General features: G+C 50.4%; 1 protein-coding gene across 1 annotated transcript; it reads right to left on the bottom strand.

The window, feature by feature from the left end:
- Positions 1 to 6,366: 6,366 nt before the first annotated feature.
- pim3 (Pim-3 proto-oncogene, serine/threonine kinase) lies at positions 6,367 to 10,917 on the bottom strand. Its single transcript, XM_029163517.3, has 6 exons — positions 10,409 to 10,917; positions 10,095 to 10,204; positions 9,934 to 9,984; positions 9,416 to 9,779; positions 8,452 to 8,628; positions 6,367 to 8,156 (listed from the first exon to the last, which is right to left on the bottom strand). Exons 1-6 carry the CDS (start codon positions 10,494 to 10,496, stop codon positions 7,954 to 7,956), a joined length of 993 nt encoding a protein of 330 aa, XP_029019350.1. The 5' UTR covers positions 10,497 to 10,917; the 3' UTR covers positions 6,367 to 7,953.
- Between the last annotated feature and the right edge of the window lie 3,156 nt (positions 10,918 to 14,073).

The raw sequence follows: 14,073 nt of genomic DNA, 5'->3' as shown, positions 1-14,073 counted from the left end.
ATCCGCGCGCGCGAAGTCACCCTCCCAGCGAAGATCCCGGAAATGTGAGACTCAGCCTTGACAGTTTGTGGAGCAGAAACAATCCTCTGCTGTGAACCTTCCGCCACTTGCTTCAAGCCCTTTTTTTAGATATCAGCTACTAATGGCCGCTCGCTTCCTCTTCCTACTGAATCAGGCCTGGCAGCGCCGGCTCGCTGAGGAGCGGAGCCCGCCGGGGCCCGTGCCGTCCACCTGAGCGCAGAAAACGCCCACGCGGAGCAGCTCGCGCTCCGCTCCACTTCCAGAGTTTTCCCGCTGCTCCGGCTGCCTTGCATCCGCGCTCGCTGCTCTCGTGTTTTTGGCAGAAACGGGAGCGCGAGGTGCCGGAGTGCAAGTTATTTTCGAGTTCAACCTCCGAGCTTAAAGCAGAAGAGCAGGTGGGCCTCTCTGCTGCACATCGCATACTTCTCATCTTTTGGGTTTAACGGGAGAATCCTCCTCAAATAACAACTTTATGAAAGACAAACTAGTTTAATACACGTAAAGTGCCATTTCAGTTTATTTTCTACATGATGGAATCATCTACAGACAAGACCCAGCGATCGCCTTGAGCAGGAACTAGTGAGGAATTTCATAAAACACAGCATCACTGGGGATTATTAAAGTCAGACTAGATATGTGGAGTCAGACCTCTTTAGTGCGTCTGGAATTTTTAAAACAGCCAGGTCGCAGGAGGAGGGAGGGAAACTGGGCCACAGGCGCCGCGCCTCGCCGCTCCACCAGTTTTCCACTTTGCTGATGTGTGTTATGACGCTGGACGTGACCTAGTTCCGCTCGGGCACCGGAGCTGCGTGCTGCGCTCACTCGCCGGGTCGCAGGGAGACGGGGGGAATTCATACTGGGCCGCAGCGGAGCCTGGGCCTTTATGTAAGACCTCAGTCCTCGTCACGGGCAGCGAGCTAGAAATGAAGAGCGGGCAGAACTTATTCAAGAACCTTGGATGAACCAGCAGCTGGCGAATGGTTCGAACTGATTCTCCGTCTATACACATATAATAATAAGCCTGTGACATGGCTGCTCATCACTGGGTTCTTGGAATTAAAACCTGTGTCTGAATTTCCCCACTTGTCCCTTCCTTGTTTACCTCTCCTCCCGGTGCATCTGCATCTGTGTCCTTGTGTGTGTGTTGCGGCGCTGGGAAAGAGACAGCCTTTTGGAAACAATAGTGGCTTGGTAATTGGGAATCCCTACCCCCCCCCCCCCCCCCCCCCCCCTTCTCGGAACTGGCCGCCCTAGTTGTATAACAACAGTAACATGATCACTGTGGCAACGGTGCCCATCGCTGTGGCTACAGAGCCTCAGGTAAACACGGAGGAGGGGGGGTGGAGGGGCTGACAGCAGCAGGTTGAGGTGAGGATGAGGGCGGAAGAGGAGGAATGGGATCTTTATGTACAGAGAGAAATGAAGAGCCCGTGTTTTAATCATAAAAACCAACAAACCCCTGAAAAGAAAACGCTCCAAGAAAGAAGCAAAACACCAGTGTTTACATGTGACTTATCCCAAAACCCGTTCGCTCACTCCCGACTGGAAGCATTGTCTAAACCATGAGAAACATCTGAGGTGAAACCAACACAATTGCCCACAATGAGAAAGTAACCTAAGGGCGAGAACATGCTCATATTTCTTTGAATGAAAGGAAGAAAAGCCGGTGGAAGCACAGCCGAGCATTTTCTGTTTAGATTAGTCCTATTTGTCTTGTGTTTTTTGGGAGGTTAGAATGACACGGTATCGGGGTCACTCTGTTCCGGCGCACGACTGGCTTGTTCTTGGGCTGCTTGGCGTTGACATGGGATAATGCTGAGTCACGGCTCACCCGGCGCTCGGGTCAACGCGGTCACGTTGGGCGCCGTGGCAACGCTTCGATAGGGACCGAAACAAAACGCACACAACTAACGAATGACAGTCTCATTATTATTATATTTATTATTATTATTATCGCACTTTTACAAAACCACTCAACTCATGTTCTGTAGAAGCTCTGGAGACATCAGGCAGCGAGTGAGGGCTGTGACCCGGCCGCTGATTGACAGCTGGTGCTGGTGGGCGGGGCCTAGGAGTCTCTGGGTGGGGCAGACACAACTACCGCTTCATTAACAATAACACATGTTTCTATTCGTGTATATTTAGCAAACATGAATATACAGTTGCTTTTCATTCCATCAGCAGCAGGCGTCTGTGGCTGTGTGAGCGGCTGTGGCGCTAAAAGAGCGGGCAGCGTTCTGTTCTTAACCGTTGGCGGGGTCATCAAAAGCTCCCGGGTGATTTCTCGGCACGCTCGAGTTCCTCGAGAGCCGAGCGACGCCCAGAAGTCTCCGGTCCCCGGTCCCTCTTGGTTCCCAGGGTTCCTCCCAGGAGTCCCACGGTGCCCCTGCCTGCGTTCAGTCGAGGAAGAGGAGCTTTTTTTCCTCCCCACGCTGGGAGTTTTCTCCCATACATTCCTGGTGTTGCGGGGGGAGTGGGGGGGGGGGGGGGGGGGGGTGACATACCTGCGGTGAGCGGCGCCCTCTGAACCCTCGTCATCCAGGACGCGTGCCAGCCTTCGTGACCGGCTCCAATGGGAGGCTGCGTGCGCGGCCGTTCTCACAGCTTGCAATCAGAGGCCTGCTTGTGTAAACTGTGCCCGTCTATCGCACGGTGATATTTACTCAGTCGAAATAAAAGGGAAGTACATGTTTTCACTGCTGTGATATAACCTTTCGACAGCAGCCACTCTTTGCTTGTCTCTCTCTGCAGAGACGGCTATTCGGAGGCCGCTGGAGACCCGTGACGATCGTCCCGTCCTCTCTCAGGCGCTGCTTCAGACTGGAGCACGTCCGATATGAGGCGATGAGGAGTTTCCTTCTTTATAATTGAGTTTATTCCAGGTTCCCAATTTCTCCAGAGTTCCTTTCTCTACTTTGAAACCGCACTTCTTTGTCACCCTGGGCTACGAGAGCGAGAGTGTGTAGCTGACACCACAGAGCCACAAAGGCCCGAAACCACACCCGAGTGCAGCGGAGGACACGTCAGTCAGAATGAAACCACAGCATCAGAGATCTGCGCTCGCTCGCTCGCTCACTCTCTCTCTCTCCCTCTCTCCATCGATGAACGAATCTGCCTGCCTTATGTTCAAAGGGAACACGTGCGGTCGTGGATCAAACCCAGGAGCATGCGTTGTGCCATGGAAACACTGGTGTGGGTGATACCTGCCGGCAGCGTCAGTCTTCATGCGGAGCCACCTGATCTGGATGTCTTTAGGTCACGGGATAGAAACCTGAGAGAGAGAGAGAGACGTTGAATCTCCTCTCCAAACATCAGACCCGCGGAGCTGGGAACCCACAGTGCAGGGAGGTCAGCGGCACATCTGTGCTGTTATGTGAAAACCCAGGAAGGTATTTTCCACCAAGCTAATCAAGCCCCATCATAACTTTTTTTTTTCTGTTAGGGCCTAGACTGTTACTCATCGTCTCCTCTGATGGCGGAGGAGCAAGTGGAACGAGCACCGGGTCAACGGCGCCTTTGAACGCATTACAAGCCTGTAAAAAATGTAATGATGAAGATTCCTCTGTCTCCCCCCTTTCCTCCCACCTCCCTCCCACTCTCTGCTTTCCTCCCTGCCTGCACCTGTCCTTTTCACACACGCTTGCAATTAAACATAATGGACAAATTGTTCTGACATGGGAATATTAAGCCGTCACAGTCACCTCGGCTCACCCGCCGCACTTGTTGACGTGATTGTTTGGGAGCTCGGCAACGGGACGCGTCGCACGCCGAGGGCTGCGTGCGTGCGTGTTTCCGCACCTGCGCCTCCGTTCGTACCTACGCGCATGTTTACGGCGGCGCGGGACAATGGGTTCCTTCACGGCGCGGCGCGTTCCCACCAGCCGGACGGCCAGGTTCGGCCCGTCTGGCGCTGGATTTAATGAACGCTCGACCAGACCCGCGGAAAAAGGGTCCCTGCGGGGGCTCAGCGCTAGGCAACAGAGCGCGGCGAGGCCTCCAGAGTCGCAGTAAAGCATCCCGGCACCCGAAAGCCAACAACAAACGCTACACAATACGAGCTGGTTTAAGAAAAGGGCCGTTTTGTGACCTCGCGGTGTGTTTGAGACACACGACAGCTGAAGCGACCCAATTCCCAGACAGTAAAAATGCTGGAATAAGTGCCTTCTGTTTGGGTTTATTAGTAGCCTGAGCAGGTCAACGCCGGTGTCCATGCCGGTATATACGCAAATATACATACAATCCCAGCCGCACACACAGAGATGAATCACGGGTTAGATGTGTGAGTCCGGGGAACATATTGACGGCAACGCGTCCTCGTGCACATGAATGGCAGCGCGTCCTCGTGCACATACATGCAGGCGTAGCGTGAAGCGTATCGCCGCCGCCGGCCGTGCGACGTCTCCCTCTTCTTCTGCCTGGTCGCGGTGCCGCCTGTGCCAAATGTGCCGCCTGCGTGGGCGCCACCCACCCGCCCATCTGTGCCCGTCGGGGCCCGAGGGCCCAGAGTCCATCTGGCATCTTCCTCCGTGTCTGTCGAGTTGTCACCTACTACGGCCGCGGCCAACGTGCCAGCAGTGTTTTATTTTATTTTTTATTTTTTTTATTTTTGTCAGCAATAAATCACTGGTAACAGGTAGTGAAAGGTTTCAATGAATAACTGAGGCAATTTATAAATGAACTGCTGAAAGGCATCAAAACGTTCAGTATATCCAGATGAATTATTTTCCGGTCTTCCCGTATCCGTCACCTTGCCACAGTCTGGCACCACCGACGCGTATTTCTCCAGTCCACAGATGGAAGCGTCTGAAACATCAAAAATAGGCCAATGTTACTTACAGTTAGTCAGGTTTGCTTATTAATCTGACACCGATCTCATGTCCTAAAGCAAAATATGTGGCTAAATTTGCTTAGCATGGCAAAAACACGGCAGTATTGCAATGATCATTGACATCATATCGCGCCTCATCTCTATTCTGGATATAAATATTTAAAGAAATGGAGTACGAAGGGTAGTGCATTGTTTGATCTTTTACAAGTTTTCCGCCAAGCGGGGGACGAGAGCTAAGTAGTGGTGATTGATGTCATTAACCGGCCTGTGGGATCAAACTTCAGCCGGAGGAGGAAGCGGGAGCAGCATATGTCCTGCTGCACTTAATGAGGATTTCACGGCTCGAACACGAGGGGGTTCAGATGAAGACAAGTCGCTCGGTCATTTGCATGTCAAAAAAACCCCAAAAGGCCCAGAGTCCTGGAAGACAATGAGGGGGGATTACTAAGGATGCGTTTAGAAAAAACAGATGTCAGCGTATTGAGCCTGACACTGGTGATCGTTTATAACTCTGTTTTATTACAGGGCGGTGCAGACAAGGAATGGAGTTAAAGAGTAGTCTCAGCCACATTACGGCCTTTTGGAACGCTTTGTTATGCTAGTTTAGGTTTTATGTCCAACTTTACTAGACTGGAGGACGAGTTCAACATAGTTGGAATTCTCCCTATTTGCTTTTGTTTGCCAAGAGTTTCTATCATAGAGCTTTGCGGGGTTTTTCCATTAAATATTATAATAATAATTCTTCACGAACCCCCTGAAATATTACTCAATTGCTACTTTGAGTGTCTGATTTCCCAAGTGCGTAAATAAGTAAATCAGCGTGTGAAGAAGATCACAGAGAAGATCTGGGGAGCATCTACCGAACCAGAGGTGGGAGGCTGATGGCAGTGACTCACCAAAGAGGGCAGCACCTCCACACTGCAGCTTCCTGGAAGCCCCTCAAACACACACACACACACACACACACACACACACACACACACACACACACACACACACACACTTGAAACACCATGTCATGAGCCTCTGTTGTTCACATCCAATAATGGAATGACTTATGCTGCTGTACGGTAGGTAAGCAAGCAGGGGGCATAAAATGGAAAAAGCAGTTAATTAGATTTTGGAGGCTCAGAGTGTTAAAGCGTGCAACCACGCATTAGGTCCCTGCTCTCTTTTCCTCCGTCATACCAGCATCGCTATGGCGACACATCTGTCTCTCATTGGCCCCAGCGGCTCCTGGAGGTTGTCATCCAGTCAATGGCCCCCGACACTCATCACGTGTATATATTATTACTATAGGCACATGCTGGGTTTGGTTGGGGTGGGGTGCAGCCTCGCCCGAGGGGGAGGTGTCATATAGAGGAAGACTGGCTGGACTTTATTCATAAGCATGAGTGCATCCACGTTGAGCGAGTGCCTTGTGCAATTTCTCTAACATATTAGCTAATCAAATGTGTGGACGTGTTATTTCTCCCACTTAATTGTGTTGAATTAAATGACCAGGACACCAGACTTAATTACATACATAAAAACGGGGTTTAATTGAAACTTTTGTATCAAAAAATAGCAATATCCATTCTTCACAGCTAAACTGAAAGGTCGGCATTGCGAGGCGATGTGACAACTATGAAAGCCGCTCGCGCCCATCCACAGTAATCAAATGAGTCTTGACAGTACAGAAACTAGATGGATGCCTCTACTTAGCCAGTCAACGCCAAAGGACAGTTAAAATAACATTCGAACATTCTCCATTTTAAGTAAACTGGTTTTATTCTGCTTTACATTGACAACTGCTTCAGTGCATCCTCCACATCTCAAAAAACGAAAAAAAAAGTTGAAATGTAAAAATAATTTATAGGAATGCAAACCAAAGGCCATGTAGGATATGCAGTTTTTAGGGGATAGGGGGTGAATTTTCAGCACTTAACAATAAATAAATAAATAGCCACAGAGTGTGGAATGTCTACACGTTGACAAATAAATTAATGCAAATGGGGAGAGGGAAAATGTACACACACAAAAAGAAAAAAAAAAAAACACATGCTGTACAATATTTATTGGAAAAAAAAACAAAAGACAATTGAGTCCATGAATATTGCATTGATTGTGCATTTCACACCCCAAACCCTGAGGGAGGCCAGGGGCAGGGGCCATGTAGTGTCAAGCAGTCAGACAGTGGAAGGCAAAAAAAATGAAACAGTAAGAGAGGGCCACACACCCCGCACCAGGCATGGGGAGAGGGAGGGGGAGTGCACAGGGTGTGTGTGTGTTGACAGTTTGTAGACATTCAGAAAAGACAGGATCCAGTTTCCGAACACCTGTACAGGCTAAAGAGTGAGTGAGCAGCGTCAAAGAGAGCAACACAGAGTTGAGTCGAGTGTGTTTCAAGTATTCCACTGTCAGGAAGAGCCCCCACCTCCTTCTCTCATATCGAATGCTATCGCAGCCTCTTGGCTGGGCCGCTGGTTGACTTACAGTGATGACAGAAGGGAGAGGAAAAAAAAAAAAGATTTTGAAATGAAAAACAAAAATCAAAACAACGGCCTAAACCGCTTCTTCCATCACAGCACAAGCAACGCAGCCGCCTAGGCCGAGGGCAAATCCAAAAACAGAGTTGTTGATGAAAGCCACCAGTAAAAGCAGCTTTCTAAAAATAAAGGCACTCCAAAATCAAAATTAAAACATTTAAATAAAAAAAGGTTTGTCTCCGAGCTCTATGAGAGCAGCCATGTCTGAATAGGAGGGCCTTGCCTGCATATACCAGCCTAGTAACAAAACGGGTACAATAAAGTTAGAAAGGGGTGGAAATAAATAATGCTGGTAAGACCGCCCGAACAGCAAAATGTTCCCATTTAGGAAACAGGAATAATCAACTCAAAGAAAAAAAGAGGGGATGGGTGATATATATAAGGAAGAACTAAAGTAATAAATTAGAAATTCCCTACAAAAGAGGAAAATGAAAGTACATTTTTCTTGCCGGACCAGCTGAGTCAATGCCCAGCCACTGATGTGGGCTACGAGCTGCTGGCCTTGAGTCCATCTCACAGCCTTCACGCCCACCCCTTCTTTCCTCAGAAAGTCTTTCCAGTCCATCAGAGCCGCCCTCAGAGGCTCTCCTTGCTGGAGCTTGTGCTTGACGAAGAGTCTGTGTCGATGGTCCTGAGCCGGATGTCGCCGGCATCTGGCTCCTCCGGTGACTTGGGCGACTCAGTTGTTGCTCTCATCCAGGGGTGGTCGCAGATCTGCTCCAGGCTGGGCCGGTCGGAAGGCCGCAGGGCCAGGCACCATTTGATCAGCTGCTGGCACTCTGAAGACAGGAAAACAAAACCAATGGTGAATACTTAGTATTGCTGCACTACTTGTATAGATCTACAATATGTGGAGGTGGCCCAAGCAGCCAATTAAGAGACCTCACTGAGTTACATAGTGGGACAGTAGCCAGAAAATTCTCTGGTTCCCATTGCAGGAGGATGCAGGGATCCAAGCATCCCAATGGATGCATCATGTAGTTAAAGTGGGAGCTGGATTTTGGGCTGTGCCAGTCACTGTGGCTAGAGGGCAACAGAGTCAACCCCTGTGTTAGTGTGCTGCGGCTGACTCACCAGCTGAGATCCTCCTCCTGAAGTACAGTCGCCCTCTCAGGATCTCCTCATCCTGCTCGAAGGGGATGTCGCCGCACACCATGTCGTACAGCAGCACGCCTAGCGACCACACCGTCGCCGATCGGCCGTGGTACCTGTGGAAGCGGATCCACTCCGGTGGGCTGTACACTCTGGTACCTAAAAAAGGACAAATAACAGGAGAGAATGGGTGAGCAATGGGTTGGTGTGTTGATGGGAAGCTTAAAAAGGTAAGAGTTTAGTAGAAGTGAATACAGAAACGAAAATGGTTAATGAGTCTAAAATGGCTGAGTCACAGTAGAAACCCTCTCCATCTTTCGGTAGCTACCAAACACAAACTGAGTGACCCGCCTGCGTCTCCACCCCTCCCTTCTGGAAGGAGGAACTTGGATACCAAACAAAAAAAAAAAAGAAAAGGCAACGTGAGCTGGTCACGTGAGCGGCCGACTCGGGTTTCACAACAAATAGATGTTACGTGGCACTGACCTAATCCAATACACGCAAACTGCGACGTGAGTCAACGTTTACCAACAAAATAGCAACCGGAAAAAAAATAATAAACACAAGACGCGGACGTATCACAGACGCGAGAACGGAAGTAAACGGGGTTAATACATCGAGCGTGAGTCATGTCTGCGAAATCACAACACGCGCGTCATGCGCGTTATAAAACCCTGGGAGATTTTCATTTGGCAGCATCGATTTACGTCGCTAATAATCAGAAAACCGCGAGACCCTTGGCAAGGAAAACCCTCGACCAAAAACAGAGCAGTGCGTCACAGCCTCGTGAACGCCTCCATGTCTGAATATAGCGCAGCGGAGCATCAAGGGCAAACACAGCCCGGCCCACGCGGATGTCTATTCCCAGACAACAAATTACACATCCAGCATTGTAACACTTTGAAATAGAGCTCGTGTGATAATAATGAGGGGGGGTCGCGCTTACCATCGAAATCTGTGTAGACGGTGTCCTTGAGAATCGCCCCTGAGCCAAAGTCAATGAGCTTGAGCTCCCCGGTGCGTAGATCCACGAGCAGGTTCTCATCCTTGATGTCCCGGTGGACGACGCCGCAGCTGTAGCAGTGTCTGACCGCCTCCAACACCTGGCGGAAGAAGCCCCGGGCCGTGTCCTCGTCCAGGGCGCCCTTCTCGGTGATGAAGTCGAAAAGGTCCTTGACGAGCTCCGGCCGCTCCATGACGATCAGCCAGCCGTCCGCGCGCTCGTAATAGTCCAGCAATTTGATAACTCCGCGAAAAGAAGAGCTGACCTTCTTCAGCAGTAAAATCTCCAAAGGCACCATGGATCCGTTCTGCAATAAGAAAATGCCTTTAATTAGTATTTTGGGGGGTTAAATACAAGCAGTCTCCATTTAACAACACACCACCCCCACCCAGCAGCAGCCGGGGGGAGGAGGGGGGGGGGACCAAAACAAAACCTCACACAGCTCGGGGATGACTACTTACAATTGTGCCCCACTCGGTCACCCTCTCCTTTGCGACGTGTTTCACGGCCACCTGAAATAACAACAAATAAAGGCGTAAGCGGAAACCAGGGGTTTATTCGGGGGAAAAAAGCGCGATCGCCCGGCTTCACGTAGGTCCCCGTTCCCCGTCCACGTCCTTACCGGTGCGCCATCAGAGATCCGGCTGCCGGCGTACACGGTGCCGAATCCCCCGCTGCCCAGAACGGATCCCACTTGGTAAACCTTCTCGAAAGGCTCCTTTTCCACTTTGACTGAAAAAAAAAACAAGAGACATTAAAATTATAAATCGGGCCGCGTTTCCACAACAAACCAAGCTGTTTACGCGCCGGTCAGCTGAAACTGTAGTAACGTTGGTTTGTCATAATTTCATCAAGGGGAGTAAAAACAGTGAGTAGCTTAAGCACAGATCGAGGATAAAAGCAGCGGAGAGCGAGGCTCGCGGAGGGCAAACGTACCCGGCTGGAGCTGTATCTTCACTGGTAGGTGGTCCATGCTCGAAGGGTTGCAAATGTGCGAGAATGAACCAAACTTTGACAGCAACATATTCGAGGCGAAAAGCCGGTGTAGACGATCCCAATCCACGCGATCACAGCCAGCAGCGAACCGAGCGCGGCGTGAGAAGAAGCGAGCTCAGGCGCCGAACGCACGGCGCGGACAGTCGACTGATATCCAGCCCCAGCAGTGCGCCAACTCCGCCGCACCGCGCCCGCTCCGCTCGAGTCGTGTCACGACCGCGAAGGCGCGCGCCGCTTCCCGAAAACCGACATTAAATCTGACGTCTGTGTTGTGACTCAAGCAGCGGCGCTGAAAAACAGGTCCTCTGGGGTGATAGTAATGATGTAGATAAAAAACGAACAGTCCGACGCGTGTATCAGACGTGTGAGCAAACGCAGAGAGTTTAAATGCCCTCCGCAGTATGTCGTTATCCTGACGAGTAGCCGCTGTCTGAGCTTTGGCGCGGTCTTCCCAAGCCAATATTTTGACGCGCAGTGGGTAGGCGGTATTCATCCGCCGCACACTATGAGTCGACTCGTATCTTTAATAACGCACCTAAATCGGCCCTATTTGTCAGAAATAGGGTTGAAATAAATACACAAAGAGCGTATTATAATTCAATCGTTTTATATGTTCACATACGATCCGTATAACGTTTTTTAATCGAGCACTACTTTCTGATAGTATGAGACGCTCAGGCATCTGTGTCTGGAAGCTCTGTGCTGCGCTCACTACCGACCCGGGCACTACGACCAATTAGATGTCGTCTATAAATACCGTGTTCCTATCTGCACCAATCGAGAGGTCGTTTTTATAATAAAGCAGGCTTTTGAGGGCACGTGGCGGCAATTCTGAGCCGCCCTCCCTGCTCCCCTGCAGCCCTGCAGCGAGCGGACACACGCAGTTACGGATAGTGGACGCTTAAATTATCACCACGACGCGATCGCCTCTTTTAACCTGTTAAACTCACGTGTAGGTGTTTGTTTACGTTTTGTTTACCTTCTATTATTAGAGTTCCCTACTCTTGATTACATATACACATAAAAATTTTACCCCTATTTAGCCAGGAAAGGCATAACAATAAAAAATATATTAAGAAGATAATATTTGACAGGGCTTACAGATCATTCTATAAAAGTCATTAACAAGTTTATTACAGATAATTCTGGTGAATAAGGTTTAAATTACACTGCCGCAACATCATAACAATGGTTAAGACGATGCTACGCTTACTCCAGTGTTTGGAGTATGATGCATGACGATGATACACGAGAACACGGTGCCACGCACTGACATGAAAACAAAACAGCACAGTGTCATGTTAACCAGACACGAAAACAATCGGACGCCCAGCGTTTGTCCGGCCAGCTGTCCCGTTTCAGAGGAGGCTTTCCACTTTTGCACATCTGACATGACCTTGGCTCTCAGTGACTTTTTCCATCTTTTATCTTCTGCTGATTCTGATAACCTGCACTTAGTTATGTAAATGTTAGCGCACAGGCTTTCGTATGCGAGTACAGCAGCCTGTGGGCTCCCCTGCAGCCACTTCTATGCATCACAATGCACGCCTGCTCATTTTACACCAGCGCTCACGACTGATGAACATATGCATGCTATTAACACGTGTGCACGACTTCATGCCACAGCAACACCTTATTAACACGTTACACACGCACGCCTGCGTCTGAAAGGATTTCCCACCATGTGCATGCAGATCGTGTTAAGGCGCAGAAGAACGTCAAGGCTTAATTAGGTTTCTCGAAGTATTTGCATAAATGACAAAAGCCTGAAGGACACGTGCTCCGCCGTGCAGCGATGCTTCCGCCTCCGCCTGCGCGTTCGCGTTTTGCGGCCGTGGGTGCGTTTATAGATTCACCCCGGGTCTGACCCACGCGCCTGCTCTCCGCTTAGTTCTTCAAACGCCGCAGAGAAGCCGCGGTTTCACCCTTTCCGGAGCCAAATCTCTAGTAAATTTCCACGTGAAACCTGCCAGCGTCTCCGCGCTTCCCTCCCACACTCCAAACAGATCGGCTCAGGTGAATTGTAAAATACTAAATTGCCCGCAGTCATGAGCTTGAATGAGCTCCTGCGCGTACGACTGTTCCTTAAACCGGGTCGGAGGTGCCGCGGCTGCACTGATATTGAGTGTGAGCCCCCCCGTCCACACCATGAACCTCTGTGCCGTCCAGCACGTTTACCACAACTCCAAGAGGTCAGACGAAGCTGTAGGATCTGGCAGAACAATGCGCGAAGCTTCTGGATCTGAAATATTCATTTTTCCTTCTTGTTTCTTCGCCCTACGAGCCCCCTACACGGAGCCTCGGGCAACCGCTCTGCAAACACACCACACCTAGAGTATGCGCGCTAAATAATGCATTTAACTCTGTACGGATCTTCCACTTGCAGCCATTTTAGCGTATCATCGTGTAGATAATGAGCGGCGAGTTTAAAGTTTTACGAGACGTCGCCCCGGAAAAAGGAGCCGATGAGTTATGAACTCTCCCGGCTTCTCGTAGACAGCTGTTTCGTCGGGGCCTCGTACGAACGCGTGCCGCGCAGTTGTTCAGAGCTCTCATGGGAAATCACCACGGGGGGTGCGGGGGGGTTATTTACGATCGCCCATCTTTTGATCTGTAGATGTAGATACATCTGGAGTGCTGGAGGAGAAGTGGCTTGCGGCCCACTGATGAGCCGTCCACCCGCTTCTGTCTCTCTCCCCGTCTCTCTTCTTGTTTCGCCGCATGCCTGGGATGCCTCCTGTTTTCCTTTCGCTCTAATTACTGCCTCCGTAAACTGTGTCAGCGAGGCCGAAATAGTTTTGATAAGGGGGTCCGGCTGCATTTGCATCTGTAATTTGATGGGGTTTCATTGGGGACACATAAAACCAGGCTCTCCAGAGAATACGTGGCCACTTCAGAGCCGCGGGGGTCGGGCCGGGTTATTTTTAGCCCCCTCTCGCGCTGGCCCGGTGGAAGCCACATCATTTTGGTGAGCCGCTGATTGAAATCGATCCAGCTTGGTTGAGCCGGTGCTCTCTGCCAGGGAAATCAGAGGGCCTGGATTCGCCGTGGCCCACGTTCGGCTCAGGCTCCCCGACATGCGTGAAGGATATGCATCGTGATGCCCTTGAGCAATGGGGCAATGCGCTGACACATGGTTTGATGACTCAGCTGCATAAATCCTTCATTTACTCATGCCCAGGTTGCGGCGACTAGTCCTGCGTGCAGCGCGGCAGCCAGGTTGCTATATGGATTACTGTCTAGACTCAGCGTTACGCAACGACGCCAGGTCCCAGTCGGCTCGCTGATCTGGTGGCCACGTTGCATAACTGATCAGCAGCTCGTTCTGGACTCCTTCTGTTTTGCGCGTCTTCGTTTCCATTAATCCTAAAATGAATATTTCCCGAGACGTGCTCTAAAGTAAACACGGCGATAGCCCAGGGTCACGCTGCTTTGCGTGCGTGTGTGCGTACGTGGGCGTGTGTGTGTTTGTGCGTTCGTAATTCAGCGAGCCAGGAAAACAGAGGACGACCAAATGAAGAGCGAGTCTGTAGCTTCTGTGGCCGCGTGGGACGTTAACGAGACCCGGTGGCCTATTGTTAATGTCGTAATCTAATATGTAAGTG

The sequence above is a fragment of the Betta splendens genome, chromosome 9 (assembly GCF_900634795.4).
Source record: "Betta splendens chromosome 9, fBetSpl5.4, whole genome shotgun sequence".
NCBI lineage: Eukaryota > Metazoa > Chordata > Actinopteri > Anabantiformes > Osphronemidae > Betta > Betta splendens.
This window is presented reverse-complemented; position numbering and strand designations above follow the sequence as displayed.